Source organism: Sorex araneus, chromosome X (genome assembly GCF_027595985.1).
Source record: "Sorex araneus isolate mSorAra2 chromosome X, mSorAra2.pri, whole genome shotgun sequence".
Taxonomy (NCBI): domain Eukaryota; kingdom Metazoa; phylum Chordata; class Mammalia; order Eulipotyphla; family Soricidae; genus Sorex; species Sorex araneus.
In genome coordinates, this window is record NC_073313.1 from 264247777 (window position 1) to 264271639 (window position 23863).

Below are 23863 nucleotides of genomic sequence, written 5' to 3' on the forward strand. Positions count from 1 at the left end.
AAGTGCCCTCCCCACTGTGCTATTGTTCTGACTCCTGGTTATTCTCTGTGGTAGCCACTACCACCTTCCTTACTACCATCAAGACAGTTTCCGGATCAAAAGTAAAATCATGACTCCGGTCTACTGATCTGTACTGGAAATGGCAGTCTTAGCCTCAGCTTACCTCCACATATGGTCATTTTTCACGTGCCTATTTTCAGTTCTGTTCTTCTCACCATTCTGTGTTATATATGTATATTTTAAGATAAGACCACTACACTGCTTATTTCATGTTTAGCACAGCTTTATATACATACCAGTAGAAACTTAGCACATTGTTACTGTGACTTATTTTTTTAAGCCTGAAATTTATTAATTTTGCTTAATTTGAATACCTTTGTAGTTGTTGTTGTTTCGGGGCCCACATTTGGTGGTGCCCAGTGCTCACTCCTGGCACTGCACTCAGGGATGGCTTCAGGTGGGCTCAGACCCTATGAGGTACCGGGGATTGGACCTGAGTCAGGACCAACACCTTACCCACTATCCCGTCGCTCTGACCCCAAAATTCATCAGCTGTGCTATGACTTTTTTATGGAATAATAATTTTCAGAGCTCATTAAGGAGAACGTGTCAGTCTTGTGGCCCACTCTAGGCCAGATTTTCAACGACCTGTTGACCTGCTGAATCACACACAAAAGTGCTTCAAGGAAAAAATTTTTGTAATATTTTATACAGTAAGATTATTGACCATATTTCAAAAGTATACTAGAGGGCACCAGCATATAACAATTTTGAATTAGTATCATAAGCAGAAATAGGTAAGATAGCTGATGGTTTTCAGTATTTATGTTGCAGTGCAGCTAACAGGTTACATGTAAAAAATTATACGCAAAGAGTACAAGCAAAATATATATTTAAAATAAAATAATTTTTTTTCCACTTTTTGGATCACACCCAACAATGCACAGGGGTTACTCCTGGCTCATGCGCTCAGGAATTAACTCCTAGCGGTGCTCAGGGAATCATATGGGATGCTGGGAATCGAACCTGCGTCGGCCGCGTGCAAGGCAAACGCCCTACCCGCTTTGCTATCGCTCCAGTCCCCTAAAATAATTATTATTCCACAAAAGAGATGTATTTATTTTGGGAAGGGTAGGTGTGAGTGGTGCATGCAAATTAGATAAGTAGGGAATCAGTGAAGAGCTTTTATATTACCTTGATTTTGTAGTGTTAAACAGAAAATTCCGTTTGGTTGCCCTGTATCAAACGTGTGTGTAGGTCGTTACAACATGCCAAAAGCTTACATTCGGTAGATTGGGAACACCTGTAAAGGCGACTAGAGGCCACCCTAAAAGCCTCCGTCCCTCTTGGAGAGCCCGGCAAGCTACCGAGAGTGTCCTGCCCGCATGGCAGAGCCTGGCAAACTACCCATGGCGTACTCGATATGCCAAAAACAGTAGCAGCGACGGTCCTCATTCCCCTGATCCTGAAAGAGCCCCAGTATGCCATTGGGCTACACTGGAGACGTTACTGGCACCTGCTTGAGCAAATCGATGAGTGACAGGATGACAGTGATGGAATAATAAAACTTGAAAATCTTAATACATAATTCCTAAATAAATCATTTGGTACATGCTTTAAGTTCCTTACATTATCCTTGACACATTTGTGTGCATATCCATTATCATAGTCTTTGTATTAGATGAAAATTACGCCGTCAGTTATACGTAACTGGCTTGATCTTCGGTTTTGTCACCTTCATTTTCAGTTAGGAGAAGTGTGTCTAGTAGAACGATTGATGAAGACTGAACTTTTGAATTTTGGAGCCTGACTGGGCTCTGGTACCTGGCAGGACTGAGCCCATTCCTCATGCCCTGTGCCATGAGAATGGAGTTCTCCGCTAGGGAGCTCTGGAAGTAGGCATTGCTGGAGCCTTTGCGGAGAGTTCTTGCCGATTTTGTAGCCTGGTAATTGCAGGTGATGTACCGGCCAAATGCATCCCGAAATGTCTTGTTGAAGAGGGTGTAGACCAGAGGATTCACTCCCGAGGAAACATAGCCTATCCACACAAAGATTTCCAGAAGCATATCGAGAGTTGTCTGGTTACAGGAATCACACACAGCTGACGTTACATTTGTAATGAAAAAAGGACACCACATCAGCAAGAAGAGGGAAAACACAATCCCTAGAACCTTCGATGCTCTTTGTTCATTGGAAAGGGTCTGCGCCGACTTTCTTCCAGCTGTCGACATTCTCCGCATAAGGGTTTTGTCACTTGAATTGGGCAGAGTTCTGTTTTTGCCAGAACCATCCAGAATAGCCACCTTTTCAGGTGACGCGCAGGATTTTTCTTCCTTTTGAAAAACTGTGGACACCGTGGACCACGTTAGGCGTTGAGGTGGTTTGTTTTTCACCAAGTAAGCTTTCTTCCGTAAAGCACGGATAGTTAGAACGTAGGTGACGATCATGATCGCCAGAGGGGCAAAGAAGGAGGCCAGTGAGCCGAAGAGCATGAAATGGCCAAAACGGTCCTTTGTCATCCTACAAGTGATGTTATTTGGGTTTTCCGCATTCTTCTCTATCCCGATAATAGGGACTGGAGTAGCAATGCCTAAAAGAAGAGGAAACACAATAGATTGATGTTAGGATCTGGGACTCTTTCTTTTTCTCGTGTGTGTGTGTGTGTGTGTGTGTGTGTGTGTGTGTGTGTGTGTGTGTACCGAGTACCAGGGATCAAACCCAAGTCAGCCGCGTGCAACCTGCTGTATTATCTCTCTAGCCCCAAACTTGCTGTTTTAAGCAAAGACTGGTTAGCGATTCCAACTTTATAGTTAAAGCTTCCCTAAAACCGTAGTATGTCCATGAAATAAGTGTCTTTTTTAAATTCTTCATTCCTTGTGATAGTTTTGTTTGTTGATATATTCCACATTAAATTTCTAAAGAGTATATTCTAATAATATCTCTAAATAGATGTTCATTTTGTCTCCTTTGGACTTTGCACTGCTTTATTTAGAAGAAAATTTTATCTTTTATCTTTCTGACTTGGTGTGGTGAGACCCTAAGGAATCAGTCTTTGTTTTAATTTTTTTTTTAATAAGGGTGTGGGCATACATTGCCGGATGTAGCTCTGGCTTCTCATTGTTGTTGTTTTAAAAAATAATTTCCTCTAATAGATAGGAAAGAAATGTACCTTGTCCTATTTTCTAATACTTTAAATACTAGGAAGTAGGTATTTAAATTTGATCTTGCTTATGAAGCAGCTATGTTATTAGGTCAGCAGGATTAGCCTGAACCTTTTCCCTTTGAATAACAGCTATTTTTAAACTAAGCCTAAATTAATTGATATTTAGAATCCTTGTATTTTATTAATCTAAAAATACTTCATCATCTTTCTTTAGTAGCTACCAGAAAGAGCTCTTGTCAAGAATGTTTTCCTCAGCCCCTTTCCTTTTCTTGGATTTTGTTTTGGGGAATCACGCTTGGCGATGCTTTGGGGTTACTCCTAGCTGTGTACTCAGGAATTACTCCTGGCGGTGCTCAGGCGATCATGTGGGATTCAGGGAATTGAACACCTGGTCGACCATGTGCAGGCAGCACCCTACCCTCACCACACTCCAGCCCCTCACCCCCTTTGGAATGGGTACTGGAGAGTACTTCTTCAGGGGCTTACCATCAAACCTGAGGGATGTCTTACAGTTGTTCGACACTAGGGGGCAGCAAGAAGCCTGAGGGTCAGCCCGATCTGACCTGACTTCTTTTTGTCAATCAATAGACATACTCACTCATTAATTTTTATTTTCTGGTTCGTTTTTATTCTGTTACTTCAGAATTGAGTTGTCCTGACAAGAGCCATTTGGCAAGAACCTGAAAGGTCATAATATTTATTATGTATGTTTTTTAAACGACCTTGCCGTTTTACAGAACACATCAGCTGACCCCTGCTTTGTGCTGTTAATTCCAAGGAGTGCATGAATTTTTCTTTAAAAAAAAAAAAACACTGTTAGGTCCATTTAATCTTTTTACACTACTATTTTCTCCACTCAGTTCACTGACTAACCCCAGGACATTTATCTGTGTCCTCGGTGGTTTCGGCACCTGCTTTAACTTCCTCCTACCACCCCACTGCCGTCACTCCTCAGAGCTGCTTTCCATTCGTGACTCTTTTAATACCTTAGTCTTAAATTCCATGAACCTAAGTGTAATCATGCCTCCTGAAGTCATCCATGGGCCACTTAGAAGCCATCTTAAGTAAAGTTCTGAAACGTTTCAAGATGGAATTGAGCCTGGTAGTATTCAGTAACATAATGAAATGACCTATTTCAGCGTCTTACTTTTTTGTTAGATTTTCTTCTGACTAAAAATGCCATATATTGCCCTTCCTTTCCTTTTAACATACGTATCTCCCTTAATTTTTCTTCTATTTTAATGAGAGAGTGACTGCTGGTCAAAACTATTCTTGATAATAGTAACTGAGAATATTTTGACATAAAGGTTTTCTACAATTTATGCTATACCTCACGCTGAGTATTTTTATTGTAGTTATCTGTGGATGCAGAGATGGGTACTAGAGCAAAAATTGGTTTGAAAGAAACAATTTCCTTCTATGGACTGTTTCAAATCATTATTTTTTAATCTCAAAACTTCTGATTAAAAAGTTTTAGGGAGGGGCTGGAGTGATAGCACAGCGGGTAGGGCGTTTGCCTTGCACGCGGCCAACCCGGGTTCGAATCCCAGCATCCCATATGGTCCCCTGAGCACCGCCAGGGGTGATTCCTGAGTGCATGAGCCAGGAGTGACCCCTGTGCATCGCCGGGTGTGACCCAAAAAGCAAAAAAAAAAAAGTTTTAGGGAGCGGAGTGATGGTACAGCCGGTAGGACGCTTGCCCTGCACGTGGCTGACAGGGCATCACATACGATCCCCCAAGCCTTCCAGGCATGATCCCTGAGTGCAGAGCCAGGAATAAGCCCTGAGCACCCTGGGTGTGGCCCCAGAACAAAACACAACATTTCACAACAGGGCTGCCTGTGACCACTGTTGCGCCTCAGGACAGAGCAGGGGCGCCAGCCCCTGAGCTGCGAGGTGTCACCAAGAAGCCCAGTACCTCCTTTTCCCTGTTTCCTTTTCAAAACACCTACGCAGACACTTGTTTAGTGTATACAGTTTGGCTTCCAAGATGAATTTACAGTCTTTGATACCTGCATGGTATCAAATGTTCGGGTTTCCTTTTTTCTCTCTTTCCTATTTTTTGTCAGCAAATGTTATTTTTTGGACTGGAGTGATAGCACAGCGGGTAGGGCGTTTGTCTGGCCGACCCGGGTTCAATTCCTCCGTCCCTCTCGGAGAGCCTAGCAAGCTACCAAGAGTATCCCACCTGCACAGCAGAGCCTGGCAAGCTCCCCGTGGCATATTCTATATGCCAAAGACAGTAACAACAAGTCTCACAATGGAGACGTTACTGGTGCCCGCTCAAGCAAACCGATGAGCAACGACATGACAGTGCTACAGTGCTAATGTTATTTTTAAAGTATTTTTTAGTTTGTTGTTGTTGTTGTTACTTCAGTTGTATTTGGGATTCTGCGTTTTATGTATCCCTTTGTGCTCTGTTGGCAAATAAGACTTTTCCAGGCGCCAACGAGATGGTACTGCTGGTGGGGAGCTTGCGTGGGGTGCTGCCAGCTGAGTGTCACTCCCTACAGGGCACCACGAACCCACAGCCACGATGCCTGGGCAGAGGCAGGATCGGCCCAACAACAACAAAACTGCAGGTTTTGACCGCCTGCATGTCAAATTAAAACAGGGCTGTGGAGTGTCTCTCCACCTTACATGTGTGAGGCCCTGGGTTTAACTCCTGGGACCACCCCTCCTTCTTCCCCATGACCAAAGCACGCAATACATCTTGTTACACAACATAGGGTTCTTTCTTACAATATGAACTCGACTGCCTTTGCACACTTTTTGCTGAGAGCATGATCAGAAACTTCGTCATGAGTTTAATGACATAGTTGCTTGTGTTGGCTGGTTAGTGAATTGCATGACGTCTCCTGCTGTTTCATTGCCAACCAGACAGCATTTTGCTACCAAATGGAACAAAAGACTATATATTGCACCCAACCCTAATTTTTGCCACATACCTATTGAAATTAACCACACCACTGTAATCTTGATGAGTGCTTTAGCTCGTGAGTTACATTGATTAGCCTGGATTGGCTTTTTGATGGCTATGAATCGATCCACCGAAATGGCACAGAGATGCATGATGGATGCAGTAGAAAAAAGAACATCAAGAAATAACCAGGCGGGGCATAGAACAAATGGGAGGGGCCACATCACTTCTGAAAGAAAGAAAAACAAACATTCTTCAAAATGGCAACCTTCAGTATGCAGGGGTTTGGTTTGGGTTTTGGGTTTTTTCTTAACTTTTTAAAATTTTCATCTGAAATGTTACAGTTTGACCCCTGCAACATTGAGCTTCAGATAATGGAGCCAGTAATATTAAGTATATTTATGTACTTACCTTTGGGTGAGCCACACCCAGCAGTGCCAGGGATCAAAACAGGGTTTGCTGCGTAGAGCAGATACCAGCCCCTTACCCCCATTATTACCTCTCAGGCATACCTATTAAAAGCATTTTGAATTCTGTCTTGTGAAAAATTACAGCCTCTATTCCAGCAATTTTGAGCAGCTTAATTTTTACCTTGGGATTTGGTTTTGTTTTTCTTTTCTTTTTCTTTCTTTTTTTTTTTTTGTAATCGTTAAAACTTAACCTTGTTACGTAAAAAGAAAACCTTTGACCTTGACCTTACAGAAGAATCAAGGTAATGTAGCTAAATGAATATAAGAACAACTGTCTCTGGGATTTTAGCTTTTTTCCAGCAGCAACTGGCAGCATAGTCTTTGTTACGCGGGTTTGGTGAAATGATAACTTGAAGTTCCCTGTTTTCCTCTTGTCAGTAGGGGATTCCCCTGCAGTGCTCTGAAGATAGGGGCCACCCTGGTTACACTTGCTCCAGCGATGCTGCTGAGGGCCACCAAGGCCACCCCCGGTTAGTGTTCGGGGTGGGCAGTGTCGTTTGGTTCAGTGGAGGTTAGAACCGGGGACTTGGTGAATGCCTTTCCGTCCCTGTGAGCCCAATTCAAGTTTTCTTTTTTTCACAGAATTGAATCTTGATATAGTGAGCAAAGTTCATGGCTTCAGTTATCATCCTGCAGGAAACAAGGTTATTGTCCTTTCCTGTTTCACTAGTTTACTCCCAAGTACTGGGGAGGCAATAAACAACGTAGATTTTTGGTTTAAAAAATAAATTGTTGGGGGGGCCGGAGCGATAGCACAGCAGGTAGGGCGTTTGCCTTGCACGCGACCGACCCGGGTTCGATCCCCGGCATCCCATATGGTCCCCCAAGCACTGCCAGGAGTAATTCCTGAGTGCAAAGCCAGGAGTAACCCCTGAGCATCGCTGGGTGTGACCCAAAAAGCAAAGAAAATAAATAAATAAATTGTTGGGGGTCAGAGCAATAGTACAGTGAGTTTGTGGCTGACTAGGTTTGATCCCCGGTATCCCATATGGTCCCCCAGCACTGCCAGAAGTGACCCCTGAGCATCGCCAGTTGTGACCCAGAAAGCCAAAAAAATAAAAACAAATTATCAGGGGCCAGAGTGATAGTACAGTGGATAGGGTACTTGCCTTGCAGACGGCCGACCCGTGTTTGATTCCAGGCATCCCATATGATCCCCTGAGTACCACCGGGAGGGGTTCCTGAGTGCAGAGCCAGGAGTAACTGCTGGGTATGACCTTTCACACATATGTAAGAGTTAAACAGTAGTATAAACGCTTACAAAAAGGTACTTACTGTGTACCTTATAATCATCAGCACTTCAGAATAGTAATTCCCTGCAGGGAGACAGCTTAGAGGGCTGGAGGACACAGGGGAGCCCCAGGTTCTGTCCTTAGCCCCTCTCGGTCCCCTAGCGCCATGCTAAGCATTGGGGTGTATGCTGGTCCTTTCCCCTCTCCCTCTTGTTTAAAATTGCTTTGGTTTTCAGAGATTGGCTATTCAATTTAATTTCTCATAAGTTTACTTGGATAACCCTCCGTATATAGATTTTAATAACAGGCATAATTTACGTATGCCTGTTACATGTATGTTTGTAGTTTCAGAGTAACTAAAATCTTATTTTTTAGCTAGCCCTAGAAAATTTCAATTGGAATTCATTTTATACACACACACATTTAGGACTGGTAAGAACAGAATATATACTATGCTCCTGTATAGAAGAACTAACGCCACACATCAGAAAGTGTCTAGATTCTTTGTTGTTGTTACATGCCTACTATAAAAATAGGACCTTTCCTTATTATCCCACCACCCAGAGTGTATCTGTCTGTCTGTGACAGGTAATGATTGGGGTAATTGAAGGGAAATGATTGAGATCATTGAGGAAAAAATTATCTCAGGATTTTGAGTACTGAGATTCTTTTGTTGTAAACTTTTAAAATATAGCCTGGGGGTGGAGATACATTACCATCCCAGACCCTAAAAGGCCAAAACTTGAATATTTTAATATGATTTATTAAATATAATATATTTACATATGATTTTCTAAGGTCAGGTAGGATTTTGGTGAAAAATATTTGGGCATCACAGAAAAATGACAAATCAATTTTTTTCGGTGCCTTCCCTTCTCAGAATTGGTACGGGACATTGTTTTGGTTTTGTTTTTCTTTTGTTTTTGGATCACACCAGGCCTACTCCTGGCTCCAGTCAGGGGCCGGTCCTGGGGGTGCTGGGGGCACCATATTCCCTGCCAGGGTCGACCCACAGTGGGCTCTGTGTCAGGCACCTTTCCCCAGTGCTGTCTCTCTGGGCCAGAGAATCTTACTAGAAATATTAAGGTATTTCTTATTAAGACCAAAATAACAAAATAGGCATGACTTTTTGTTTTTAATGGACAAATGGTTGCTTTGTATATGATTCTTTTTTCAGCAACTTATTTTAAATGTGATCCCTATTTGGGGCGGAGAGCTAGTCCCAGCTGGGGTTGAACGAACGGGCATGATCCCAGCACTCCTTACAGTGCCCTCGCACCGCCGGGAGCGGTCCTTGAGCACAGTCAGAGCAGGAATAAGTCCTGACTCGCTGAGTGTGGCCCAAAACCAAAATTAAGGTAATTTGTGTTTTTTGTTACTCTAATAGGACTCTTTCTTTCCTTCATAAATTGGAAGCGAGGACAAGGAGTGGAGATAATAAATTATAGTCATTGAACTGAAAGGGACCTGAGAGATTATATCACTGATTTTGCAGATGAGTAAATTCAGGTATAAATAGTTCTTTGGGTGTAGGAGGGGAAATTATGTGTGAAAAGTAAAATGTTAATTGAAACTTTTTTCTAACGTTTCTTAAAGTGTGTTCTTCATTTCAGCAAGGATCTATATCATTTGGGAACTTGTTAGGACAAAAGTATTCTCTTGAGCTTCATCCTAGATCTTACTGAATAAAATTACAGTTTTAACTAGATCCCTGGTGATTTATATGCAAATTTACATTTGAAAAATACTGCTTCAGAAGACTTCTGGGAAAGGTTTTTGTCCTGAGTATTAGAAGACACATCTCAGTTTTTTGGTATAGGTAGATTCTCAGGGTGCCTCATTGAAAGGAATTTAAGGGAGACTTTCCAAAACAAAGTGTTACAGAAAAATATGTTTAGAAGGAAAGAATCTAATCTACTATCTTCCCCGGTCACCAGTATATTCATATATTTTCTATCAATGGAAAAGGGCCTTGGGACATGACCTAATAAGAGTCTAGAGTGAAACAGAATTGTTTGAACATGAAAACTGAAATTGAGGGTTCTTTTACAGCTGTTCCGCAATTCTGGATTAGGACTCAGGCCTGGAGCTACAGCCAGAGCTGTTGGTCACAGTTGGGATTTTAAAAGACAGTAATTAAATCTTGCAGGGATAAAGTCTTAAAGACTTAGTCTTGTAGGCACATATGCTGCCTGAGCCCATGTGCTGCTTGTTCCCACGTGGCCGAGCACATGTGTCGCCTGCATCTCCCCTCTTGAGATGTGTACTTTCACGCTTTCCTGCCTAGTGCTCGGATGTGTGTAGAGCTCTGTCCGCCCTCGGAGAAGCCCGCGTTCTCTCTTGAGCGCGTTATTCTTACTATTCTCTCTCCCGCTTATCCCTTCCTCCTTCCCTCAGAAACCTCTAAATAAAACCTGTTTACTTAAAAAAAAAAAAAGACTTAGTCTTGTAGATAAACATTTGTCTTTAGTACTGCAAGACTCATAGGCTTCCTTCCTTCTTCCGTAACATCTTTTTTTTTTTTTTTTTTTTTTGCTTTTTGGGTCACACCTGGCGATGCACAGGGGATACTCCTGGCTCTGCACTCAGGAATCACCCTGGCCGTGCTCAGGGGACCATATGGGATGCTGGGACTTGAACCCGGGTCGGCCGCGTGCAAGGCAAACGCCCTACCCGCTGTGCTATCTCTCCAGCCCCCCGTAACATCTTTAAAGTGGACTACAGTGCCAGAGCGACAGCACAGCGGGAAGGCGCTCGCCTGGTACACAACTGACCCGAGTTCAGTCCCCGGCATCCTTTATATAGCCCCCAGAGCATCGCCAGGTGTGGCCCAAAAAACTACACACACACCACACACAAATACATGCATGTATTAGTGGAAATATTTTTAAAACACAAACATTTTTAAAAGCTTGCTTAGATACCTAACTAGATTAATCTCTTTTGAAAAGTTCATAAAGGTTCTTTTACTAACACATCATTCAGAAATAGTCTCCTGGTGGAACTGGGGCTGTGGTTCAGGTAGTACTGTGGGGGGAAGTGACTCTCCTAGGCCACAGGCAAACCAGTACACCCTCTAACACACATGCAGTTTTAGCACATGTCTCCATCTCTGAGACAAGGCTTAAACCTTGGATTAGAGGGGCCAGAGTGACTGTACAGTGGGGTGAGCAATTGCTCGCGTGGAGCCAATACCGGTTCCATGCCTGGCACCCCTCTGAGCCCTCGTCCCACCAGGAGTGAACCCTGAGCTCAGATCTAGGAGTAAGCCCTGAGCACTGCCAGGTGTGGCCAAAATCCTAAAAGAAAAAGGACTCGGTTGTAAATATGACTAGTGGATCATTAAATGTTGTTTTTCTCCGTTACAATTTTAATCATTTAATGAAAAGGAAAAATTCAGAGAACCTTTTTGAGGCAGGAGCTGGGGAAGTGGTGCTCAGGGCTTACTCCTGGCTCTACAGAGTTCAAGGGTCACTCCTGATGGGATTTAGAGGACCATGTGGGGTGCCAGGCCAGGGATCGACCACGTGCAAGGCAAATGTCCTGCGTGCTGTACTGTCGCTCTGCCCTCCCCCCCACCCCAAGGACTTCTTAAACTGTGATATATCCTAGTTTTTGATAAACTCATTTCTTTGCATCCTATTCAACTGTTTGCAGTGGAGACCTTTTTGAGCCTAGTGTTAAAGCTGTCTATGTGATGGATTTAGAAATCTAGGCCAGACAGTAAAAAAGTCTGAATGGCAAAGGGAGAAGGTGGCGGGAGGGCTGGCACGTGTGCTTCATGTGTGGGGTCCGGCTCAGTAAACGGCAGTTCGCACGGCGTAACACGACTCATTCGACTGGTTATGCCAGTCATAGTCGTGGTGGACTAGAGATTCACAGAATACATTAATCATTTTATAAACTATTCCTCATGTAAGAGTCACATTTTGCATTTCCCCGCACTTCCCTTTTTTTGGAGAACTTAATTTTATTAGATTCTAATAAGGTATTGTGAGGTTTCTGTGTGGATTTTATTCAAATTTCCTATTGTATTGAGATAAGTCCCATCACTCAGTTAATAATTTTTTGTTTACTGACAAAACTATACCAATAACTTGTTTGGGGCCAGGGTAATTGTACAGAGATTACGGCTCCTGCCTTGCATATAGCTGACCCTGCTTTAATCCTGGGCACTGCGTGGAATCCACAGGCATGACCCCTGAGTACAGAGGCAGTTATCTAGCAGTACCAGGTGTGACTCGTAGACACCCCCAAAATAAAATTAAAGCTATCTGTGTACACTTCAGAAGTCCTGAAAAGTATCTCTATAATATAGAGACAAAAATACATAAAATGGGCTTTCGCTGGCCGGGAAGATGCTCAGGGACTCCAGCACATCCTTGGCTGTCAGAGGCCTGGTGTCTGTCCGTGGGTCCCGGCAGTGCCGGGGGGGACCCAGGTGCTATTTATTCTTCAGAAGCAGCTCAGGAGCGCCGCTGCCAGCTCTGGCCCCCAAACACATTCTACCCCAGCTTCTTATTTACATGTTTCAGTTTTTATTTACATATCTAGTGTGGCTTTGGGGTCACACCCGCTGGTTCTGTGGTTCCCAGCGCTGTCCTTAGGGGCCGCGCTGTGCTGGAGATGGAGCCTGGCTCTGTACGCTGCCCTATAGCTGTCTCCAGCCCGACTCCTGCTTTTGAAAGTTCCTGAAAATGCTTAACTTGGAACTGGGGCATTAGTACAGCAGGCAGGACATTTGCCTTGCACACAGCCGACCCGCGTTCAATCCCAGGCACCACATCTGGTCCCCTGAGCACTGCCAGTTGTGCCCTTCCCCCCCCAGAAAAAACAAAAAACAAACATGTAACTTAGAAACTCTTAATATGTATCAGTTGTGAAAAACTATGTCCCCAGAATTACAGTGTGTGAGGACCGCTTCCCGTGTCTAGAGTTTCTGATGCATAAAGGTGAGAGGTCAGCAGCTATTACTCATATACTTGGTCATAAAGTAAGAAATTTTTTTAGGGGTTGGGGTGATAGTACAGTGCTCGGGCATTGCTGCCCACCACTGACCCGGGTTCCATCTGTAGCACCCAGTATTCCCCAAGCCCCACCAGGAGTATGCCCCAAGTACTGCCAGGGGTGGCTCCAACATCAGCGAAGTCCTTTTTTGAATACTGAATTAATATTAATGCAATATGTATATATTGCTTTTTTTGTGGAGGCAGGGGGGCACACCCGGCGATGCACTAGGGGTTACTCCTGGCTCATGCACTCAGGAATCACTCTTGGCGGTACTTGGGGACCATTGGGATGCTGGGAATCAAAACCAGGTCGGCTGCGTGCAAGGCAAACTCCCTATCCGCGGTGCTATTGCTCCAGCCCCAAGCAATAATGTTTTCAATAGTGGTTAAGTTCATAGGTTATTTCTTTTTTATTATTATTCTTTTTAAGCATATTAACCTGGCTCTGGAGAGACAGTCCAGGGGCTAAGGCTTTGCCTGAGGTCAGCCCCACTTGGACCCCCAGGACTGCATATGGCCCCCTGAGTAGCCCCTCTACACAGCTTATTTACCATAATTACTTTCATTAAAGTGTTTGGAACTACGAAAGATTTTATTTCGGGGTCAAGAACATGATTATAAAACTATCATCCAGCGACCAGAGTGGTAGTACAAAGGCTTGGGCTTTGCCTTGCACCCATCTGGTTCCCCGAGCCCTTCAAGGAGAGTCCAGAGCCAGCCCTGAGCACTGCTGGGTGTGGCCCCCCCTAAAATTATCATCTAGGAAATAAAATGCAGTTAGACTATATCATAATTATAAAGGAAATTGATGCTCCACAATTTTCAGGTTTTCTGTTTTGCTAAAAGATTCATCTTGGGCCTCTGAATTTATTTATTTATTTATTTTTTTTTTTTTTTTTTTCGGTTTTTGGGTCACACCCGGCGATGCACAGGGTTTACTCCTGGCTCGTGCACTCAGAAATTACTCCTGGCGGTGCTCGGGGGACCATATGGGATGCTGGGATTCGAACCTGGGTCGGCCGTGTGCAAGGCAAACGCCGTACCCGCTGTGCTATTGCTCCAGCCCCTGAATTTAAATTTTTAACTTGGTTTTCGGCAGCTGGAAATTTTCCACTCCCTGTGGGAATATACGTGCTTTATTTTGTCAGCTCATTCAGTACCTGCCATAGTATTTTGCTTATAATATTCTGTATTTATGGAATTATGTATTTTAAAGTTGAACTTTGCTTCTACATAAATCGTTCTCATTTATTTAATATACCAACTAAGTTTTATGATAGTATGAGGTGAGCACTCTGTCATTTTCTGTATCCATAGCAAAGTGTGGTTTAAAGAGTGTGATTTGGGGGCCAGATTGGTAGTACAGCAGGTTGGCACTTGGCACTCGGCTGACCTGGGTTTGATCTCCAGTACCCCCTTTGGTCCCCCAGGCCCACCTGGAGTGATTCCTGATCACAGATCCAGCGGTAAGCCCTGAGCACCACCGTGTGTGGCCCAAAAGCAAACCCAAACAAGAGTGTGATCTTATGTTTTAAGCTACTATTATGTGGATGGAGATAAGAGCTTGGATCAGATGCTTGTAAGATGTTCACCATGTACGCATGCCTGATTCCTTTTAAACTTAATTCATTACGAAGGTTGTTTACATTCTTCTTTGTAGTAAAATATCTTATTTCCCACAGTTCTGTGTAGTATTCAAGTATTCAAAAAATTACAGGTTTATAAATGAGAGGGGTTATGTATAAACAATACTTGTCAATAGTCTGATTTAAGCAATAGAACCTTATTCATTACTGCTTGTACAGCCAGAGCTAAAATAAAGCCTGGGTAAATTGTGCAGAATGGGGAGTTTTAGCCTTCACCATCTGATTTTTTTTTTTTTTTGAGGACTGAATACTTCACCTTATTTTTCTATAACCACAAAAATTTAACCTTTTAACAGTTCAAATGGCATTTTTTAAAGCTTTTTATTATGCATTTAGTTAAAAATACTGCTTCTGTAATTAAAATATTTTTATCTTACCATATAAACATGCTTCCAGGAAACATCATCACTTTTCTTAGCAGTTAATGGAATATCATTTTAAACCAATATTGAAATAAGTTATATGCATTCTTAACTGCTATTTCTGTGCGCCCTCATAATAATTCATCAACAGAATTGTTTGTGTATATCCTGATTCTGTAACTAGAGGTTATATGTATGAATCAGAAACCACACTTACATCATTTTACTAGCATTACTTTTTTTTATTACTGCAGTCACCTAGGTTTTGTTGTATTCTATCAAACTAGAAGTCTGTTTTCTCTTAAATGTGCCAAGAACATAGATGGCCAGAAATAATAAAAATTAAACAGGGATTCTCTCTCTTTAGTCTTTGGGTCACACCAGCCATGCTTAATGAGGCTTTTGTGGCTCTGTACTCAGGAATTACGACTGGCAGTGCTCAGAGGACCTTTTGGACTGCCAGAGATCAAACCTGGGTACAGAGCAAAGAAGGCGAGCGCTTACCTGCTGCACTGTCTCCAACCCAAAGGGATTATCTTTGGGACACTTTGAGCCAGACCCTTTCCCTTCATGTTTCTTAATGTGACTGATGTGTCTTAAGTACACAAACTATTAAAGATACAATAAGACTTCTTAGAATAATCCCTATTTTAAATTTGGGTTTTAGTGTTCTTAGTTGCAAGTTAATAATTCAAATATTTTATTATTCATATTTAACCCAGCGCACAATTCTCACAGAAGTGTTGTTTTATCAGTCTTACTTTATCTTATCAAGAAAATAAGCATGAACAGTAGAAAAAGTGAAAGTACAAGACAGTTCTTCACTGTAATTTTTAGGGGATGTGCCGAATCTGAATATTGCTATTTTTTAGATGGCTATTTTCATAATTTTATTTGATGGCTGAGGAGAGTATAGTTATTTCTAGGAAATTAATTTTTGCTTTTTAAAATTATCAAGCACAGAGAATAATAATTTAAAGAAAGAGGGGCTGCTTATATACTGTATCATCTGTAAATAGTCCGTCTGTAAAAATTAAATGAGTGCCCAGTCCACAAATAATAATTTTGTGGTTTGAGGGTAGGAACAAAGAGTACTTAGGTGAAATACTTACCAAACATTATTGTCATGAGGGCAATCGGCATCACAAACAATCCAACCAGCAAGTCAGCCACTGCCAGAGACATGAGAAAATAATTGGTGGCATTCTGCAGCTTTTTCTCCAGTGAAACAGCCAGAATGACAAGGATGTTTCCACCAATTGTCGGTATTATCACCATGAATATCAAGAGAACTGCCCAGCGGGGTTTATTCCCATGTTCCTCGCCAGTCTCTTTCATTTCACCTGGTGGCACTTCTGTCTGTAATCCGGACCAGTTAGAAGGGAATAACTGATCAAATGAGCTCTGCAGAATACGCTCAGGAATTTGTTTCTGTTCAGACATTCTGTAAGAGAAAACCATTCACTACTTTTCAGTGATTTGATCGAGTTCCATAAAATGGCCAGCATGGTCAGAAGCTAAACTGGTCATCTGCTTTTTTTAAGGCATTGTACTTTTGACACACATTCAAAGCCCATGTTGAGTTCTTCCTTTTAGAGGAAAAAATCAAATTCTCCAAAATGACTTTGTCCGTGTCTGTAGGTAGTGCCCAAGTATTTAGCATTCTGCAGAGGCTCAGATTTCGGAAGGCTTAGTGAAGGAGCCCATGGCTGGAAAAGAGAAAGAAAAGAAACTATTAGTTTGGGTTTTGTTTTTATTTTTGTTTTTTGGTTGAGTGTGTGTGTGTGTGTAGCGGTAAAATCATATTTGAATTTAATGCCATTTTTATGCTCTTCCTAGAGCATAAAATATATATTATATATTTTTCTATAATGTAGAAATATATATATTATTTTCTTTATTTTCAAAAACAGTTTTAAAAACTTGCAGCTTCATCCCTCTCTTCTCATTAGGTCTTTTGTGCACTTGTGACAATGTATCCAGTTCATAGATCACTGATATGCTTCAGTTAATGATATAGGAGTTACATTAATTTTTGCCTTGATCATACTAAAAATCTAAGGGTTTCCTGACCTTTGAATGTGTACTTTAGAATATGTAAAGGAAAATAGGAACATCAAAGTACTAAATAGTTCTAAATAAGACTTTTTGGTCCATTACAGACACACACTTAGAAGCACTGGAAATCCATCTAAGGTCTAAACAAATGATTTACCATCTAGGAATTCTTACTTGGAATTACCTTCTGAATCTGATCAGGTTCACCTTAATGCTGATGTCAATGAATGTCATTTTCCTAAAGCATTGTAGAGTTTCTTTATAGTGGGAGAAGAAAAAAGCATTTAACTAGGATCCAGATAATCAATTCTAATAATTTCATCTTTTAAAATATATTTTTGCAGCAAATAGTTTCTAGTTTTTCTCTTTATCTCAAATTTGAACCAGTTCTTTATATTTTTTGCTTTAAATAGTGCATTTTTAATCTTTCTAGCTTCTTAGGATAAAATAAAACTAATAATTATAAAATTTATAAATATATTAAAAATCTCTTCCTTAACATTGGGTAAATTTTTCATTTTAGTTTTAGATCACTAAATAGAAAATAAGGATTCTGGTAGCATAGTTTTGAAGGGAAAAAGCCTATTTAGTTTAACTATATTTATTTGCTAGATACTTACCTCTTCTTTGCTTGTCACTTGTTACTCTCCAAGTTTGTCATCTTATCGGCACAGTAGACCTGCTTGCTGCTGGTCCTGAAATCCTCTTCATGTTGCCTTACACTGAGCTCCCAGCCCTAGGACTGGAAGGCAGGGAAGAAACAAATGTGTTCTATAGCTGTACGCTTGCCAAGGCGCTTGTTTCCTCTTTGATGCATTCATTTTTAGAGTAGCAGCTTTCATTATAATTAATAAAATCATCAGTGAAGTATGCTAAAACAGTTGATGGTCCTTATATAGCTTAGATTCCTAACAGCCCTCTTTGATTTGGAGAGGTTATAATAACTGTCATTTTAGTTTGATAGTTTTGTTTTGGATTAACCCTGGATTGCTTTTCCCATTTGAGGGTGATGAGGAGGTTTATCTAGAGATTCCTAGAGCTTTAATTTCATGAAAACTCTGTCCTGTGAGCCTTATAGTCATTTCCGGAGTGAAACAAGATTCTTATCTAGCTTTTCTGCTTTTGCTATGGAGCATGGATAATTTGCTCTGGCTGCAGCCATATATAGAAGAACACAGAAGAGTTTGAATTCAACATGTATACATAGGTTTTAGCAAAAAGTTTTTCATTACTCGATTTTAAACAGATGACATCTGGTAGTCAATTGGTTGGCAGTTTTTTGCCCCCCAGATTATATATATTAGGGAAAGTATATGGTATGTAATGAGTATGTACTTCTGCCTTATATCAGAAAATCTAAACAGCTATGCTGTTTTCTCTGAACTGGAAAAGTAGCTTACCATTAAATTAACACAACCTCAAAAGCTTCCTTTTTTAGAAGATTATCTAGATCACTCATACTGTAAAATTGTTTAAATTACTTCTACATAGCAGTGATATTTGTGTCTCTTTTCTTTCAAATGTATGTGCTTTAGCTTACATGAAAGTTATTAGAAAATATTCATTTCAGGTCAACTGAACACTTCAGGTTCCATTCAATATTTGCTGCCTTTTTTTAATTCAGAATTGAATGTTTTAGGAAATTATTTCCTAACAGTTTTGGGATGAAACTTACAGTGATTTCTGGAGTAAGATTTTTTTTTTTCTTTTTGGGTCACACCCAGCGATGCTCAGGGTTTACTCCTAGCTCTGTTCTCAGGAATTACTTCTGATTGTGCTTGGAGGACCATACGGGATGCTGGGGATTGAACCCGGGTCGGCTGCATGCAAGGCAAGTGTTCTACCCACTGTACTATCGCTCCAGCCCCTGAAGCAAGATCTTTTTGTAGCTTTTCTGCCTTAGCTGTGGAGCACGGTTAATTTGAGCAATAAGATAGATTTTAATGTGCTAAAATTTCTCTTCAGAATTTGGAAATAAGTTTAAATACTATTTTATTAGTCATAATTTGTTATCTGTGCTTAGTGATACAGAACTTTTATTTTTATGTCAAAAGTAGCACTGTTGAGGGCCAGAGAGATAGTACAGCAGGTAAGGTAATGTGCCTTGCATGCAGTGGACCCAGGTTTGGTCCCCGCATCCTGTATAGTCCCCCATGCCTTCCAGGAGTGACTCCTGAGTACAGAGCCAGGAGTAACCCTGAGCACTGCTGGGTGTCACCCAAAAACTAAACAAACAAAAGACACTGTTCATTATAATTTAGTGAAAAGGCTTATGAAAGTCATCAGTTTTTGTGTTTCATGTCCTTATTTTGAGTATATACAATGGTATATATTGTAGAACACATGCCAAAAATGTATCTTTAGATATTTACATACATATGTATAGATGGAGCGATAGCATAGCAGGTAGGGCATTTGCCTTGCACACAGCCGACCTGGGTTCAATTCCTCCATCCTTCTCAGAGAGCCCAGCAAGCTACCGAGAGTATCCCGCCTGCACAGCAGAGCCTGGCAAGCTACCTATGGCGTATTTGATATGCCAAAAACAGTAACAACAAGTCTCACAATGGAGACAGTACTACATTTGTATAAGCCATAAGTATTATTGTTGCTTTGCCAGTACAGGGTCTTCTTACCTATACTCAGTTTCAAAGTGTCTTAACAAAAAGTAATAATATAGTAGTAATAATAATAATATAGTAATAATAATAATAATAACTTAGATTATTAATAGGTTTTTTGTTTTGAGGCCGCACCTGGTGGTGTGCAGGGCTTGCTTCTGACTCTTTGCTAAGCGATCACTCCTGAGGGACTCAGGAGATCATATGCAGTTCCGGGGATCAGATCTATGTCAGCCACATGTTAAGTACCTTAACCTCTTGGTAGCTTGCTGGGCTCTCCAGTCCTGAAGTTTTATTTTTTGATTAAGTTTTAATGAATCTGGTATATAACTAGTGAGAACGGCTACTTAAATAAAAGCCTTGAATTATTAGAAGCTCATCTGAGAATCCGAAAAAGTTATAGCAGTAGTAGTAAAGAAATAAAAGGGTAAGTAGTTAGACAAACACTCTAAAATCTCATGCTTTTTAGATAGAAGACAGCTGTATAATTACCACCCCAGATGAGTTTACTCTGCATATGCACTCACAAAACCTGTTCCCCCCACTCAAATGAAAATAGCATTTGTACGTGATGGTAAATCTAAGTAATGCAAAAGGACTTCAATAATAAATTCACTTCATTTTAACAAATACATTTCCCCTTATGCTTCAGAGTAACCCAAAAGATGGACAAACACTGCTAATTATAAACAGTCAATTCAGAGTCAGGAATGGAGAGTATGGCCCTGTGGGACTGAGAAATAGTTCAGAAGTTGCACCCGATGACCCGAGTTTGTTTCCCAGCACCGTGTGGTCCCCAGCACTGTCAGGGTGGCCAAGTAATCCCGGCACAGCGGGTCCCGAACAGCACGGTGTCCTCAGGCCCTTGCATTCCTGCCCACCCGGCTGGCCAAGAATCACAGGTGGGTTCTCTGCACTTCCCGGGCACACTGGGGAGGTCTCAGAAGTGAAATCAGGAAGCCATGCTCAGAATAGAGGCTCATAACTCACGTCACTTAGACCTCCACAGCCCTGTGTGATAAAATAACTGATACCATAGTGATGACTTGCAGATGCTTAAGAAAAGGTCAGATCTTCAGGGCCTGAATGCCTGCAGTGTGTGCTGGAGGGCCAGGGTCAGTCCCTGGAACCTCGTGGTTCCCTGAGCACCGAGGCAGGAATAGCCCCTGAGTACCGCTGGTTTGGCCCAAATCACCATTCCCCTCTCCCCCAAAAAAAGTTTAGTCTTCATTCAATTTTTCCTTTCTCTGCTGATTTTATTATGATCATAAATTTTACCTACTCTATGTTATATAGATATATACAGATACATATATACACATATATACATATACATAGATATATACACATGCATGCACACATATACACAACTTTAGTGTTATTTTGCTTTAAAAAGTTATCTGAGGAAAAGACAAATAATTCAATTAAAAATAGGCTGATATTGCTAAAAAATATACAAATGCCAATAAGTAGATTAAAAAATACTAGTTATTAAGAAAATAGAATGCAAATCCATAATATAATACCATTTCATACACAGTCGGATAAGTATAATATTGATAATAAGGCTGATAACAAATGTTGGCAAGAATGTGGAAAAACTGAACACAAATATATTGCTGATAGAAATGTAAAATTTCCACAAGAGATTAAACAGGAACAACATGACCTAGCATTCCTCTCCTACTGTATAAGCTCGAGCAATGAAGTCAGCCACAGAAACCCGTGCACACAAATACTCATAACATCATTACCCATAGTAGCCAAAAATGGAAAGAACCCAAATCCATCGAGTTGATGAAGGAATCAGTATGACTCCATACAGGACTAGCACTTGACCCACTGTATTATCTCTCTGCCCCGAGAAAGTATTTTTTTATTATTTTTTTTATAAGACGCTGGATTACAAAGTTATTCATGGTTGAGTTTTAGGCACAATAAATTCCAGCACATTCAACTGTTTAAAATGGCAAGTAAACTTGAAGTGCATTTTAAAAAAAGATTTCCATCCCGAATGACAAAAAAAATATGAAATTATGATTCTTTATGGTAGAATGTTTCAAATATCTAGGAGCTAGATAAGCGTAGAGTATTTCATTTACCTGGAACTTTCCACAGTCAGTTTTTGATAATGGTTAGAATTGGAGGTCAGTCATTCCCCAATAAATAATTGATGCATTTATTTCTGCAATACTGACTTCTATCCCAATGCCTTGAACAGATTCTATTTTTGACTTAAAAGAGAATCTCTAATCTTTTTTTTTTCTCTAAAAATGAGAATCTCTAATCTTTATCTCTTAAAAGAGAACCAATCTTTTATTGGTTGAGGAAAACAAAATGAATATCAAATATCAGTGATATTTGATATTTTCTTTTTGAGTCACACCTGGCGATGCTCAGGGTTTACTCCTGTCTCTGCACTCAGGAATTACTCCTGGCAGTGCTCAGGGAACCATATGGGATGCTGGGAATCAAACCCGGGTCGGCTTTGTGCAAGGCAAACGCCCTACCCGCTGTGCTATCCCTCCAGCCCCAAGCCAGGACATTTTTTTATCTCTCAGTCACCACATCTATCAAACACTAGTCATTAAGGAATTTTTAATTTACGTGATTGTGGGCAGAGAAATAGTTCCTTGGATTGAGTGTGCTTTTCATGCCAGAGGCCTGCGTTCTATTCCTGGCATTGCATGCCCCAAGCATAGAGCCTGAGCAAGGCCCTGAGCAAGTGGGCCCCCACCCCAAGCCCAGGAACAGAAGACCATTACATGGACGTGTTCACTGTGGAGTCACTGTGAAGTGTTCACTGGCTTCCCATGTGCTCTTGGAGCTACAGTGATCAACAGATATTTTATGCCCTTTTTGTAATTTATGGTGAAGGGTGCAAGTGCATTATAATTACAATAATATGGTGGAACTAAGACCTGTTTCCACAGCCCCCACGAGAACAGCTGAAATGTTTCTTAGGTTTCTTCACTCGTTCATTACTTACATTCTGACCATTGTTGGGGGAGCGGGGCCACACCTGCTGGTGGTGAGGGCGGCTCCTAGCTCTGTGCTCAGTGCCCGGCCACCACAGGGAGTCAGCAGCATGCCAGGCAAGCCCTCCAACCCTTTGCATTTCATATTGCAGGGGTCATACCCAGTTGTGCTCAGAGACTACTCCCAGCTCTGTGTTCCAGGGTTGTGCCTGGTCGTCTCAGGACCATGCGGTGCCAGGTACCAGACCAGACCTCTCACATGCAAAGCACGGGCTCACCTGTTCAGGTGTCTCCCGGCTTTTTGTCTTGGGGTTATGCCTGGTAGTGCTTCAGGCTTAGTCCTGACTCTGAGTCCCGGGGTGTTTGGGGCCGGCACGCCTTAGCTGGAGAGCACTGTATCTCTGGCTGGCCTTTCCCTGTCGTCTGGGTGGTGTTGCAGCTGGGGAGGTTCCATACACACCTGACATGCACGGCTCTGTCTGTGCTGCTGTGCCCGTGCTCCCCGGGTGAGGCGCACAAACTACCATCATGGGGCGCTTACAGAGAGGGCCCCTCCTGGCGCCAGTACTGCTTTTCAGTTGTGCTCACCAGGGGTTGCACCTGTTTCTGTGTGTGGAGTTGATGCACAATTTAGCAGCTGAAAGTGCTTGCGGCACTGGCCTTGGTTCCACCCATTAGGCTCAGCCAAGGTGCCCGGAGTGGCGCAGCACGTGTGGAGCACGGGGAGTTTGAGTTCATGGTCTGTGTCTGCCAGGCAGCTCTCTGAGCCTGGGGGGAGGAAAGGGAACTGGGGGCCACACCTGGCCATACTCAGGGCTTGCTCTGCTGCTGCCTGGAGAGCAGGGGTCAGACTGGGACCAGCCAGGTGCCAGGCAGGCGTCTCAATCGCTGTACGATGTCTTTGGCCTTCCATGGCATGGGTTTGCTGACTAATGTGGGGGTTTTTTTTGTTTGTTTGTTTTTTGGTTTTTGGGTCACACCCGGCGATGCACAGGGGTTACTCCTGGCTCTGCACTCAGGAGTCACCCCTGGCGGTGCTCAGGGGACCATATGGGATCCTGGGAATTGAACCCGGGTCGGCCGCATGCAAGGCAAACACCCTACCCGCTTGCTGTCGCTCCAGCCCCTGACTAATGTTTTAAATACATTACACAGACACATTCCTTCGTGCAATATATCTCGGTCATTGTATTTCCTTACACTTGGTAGTTGGATCTAGGTGCCTGGGGCCACCCCTGGCAGTGCTTGCGGCTTGCTCCTGATCTGCACGTAGGCGTCACTCCTGGGAAGAAGGGCGCAGGGACCATTAGGGGTGCCAGGGGTTGACTCTGGTGCCCTCATTGAACTATTGCTCGATCCACTCAGGTTAATTTCGTCTTTTTATTTTTTTGAGGGCAGGACTGT

The 23863-nt window shown here is 42.1% G+C and overlaps 2 protein-coding genes across 2 annotated transcripts in view; one reads left to right on the plus strand and one right to left on the minus strand.

The window, feature by feature from the left end:
* Window positions 1-23863, plus strand: part of PSMD1 (proteasome 26S subunit, non-ATPase 1) — an 85009-nt gene that overhangs the window by 31827 nt on the left and 29319 nt on the right. The window lies entirely within an intron of this gene.
* HTR2B (5-hydroxytryptamine receptor 2B) lies at window positions 1701-16332 on the minus strand. The gene is made up of 3 exons (XM_004610809.2): window positions 15915-16332; window positions 6112-6312; window positions 1701-2590 (listed from the first exon to the last, which is right to left on the minus strand). Exons 1-3 carry the CDS (start codon window positions 16261-16263, stop codon window positions 1701-1703), a joined length of 1440 nt encoding a protein of 479 aa, XP_004610866.2. The 5' UTR covers window positions 16264-16332.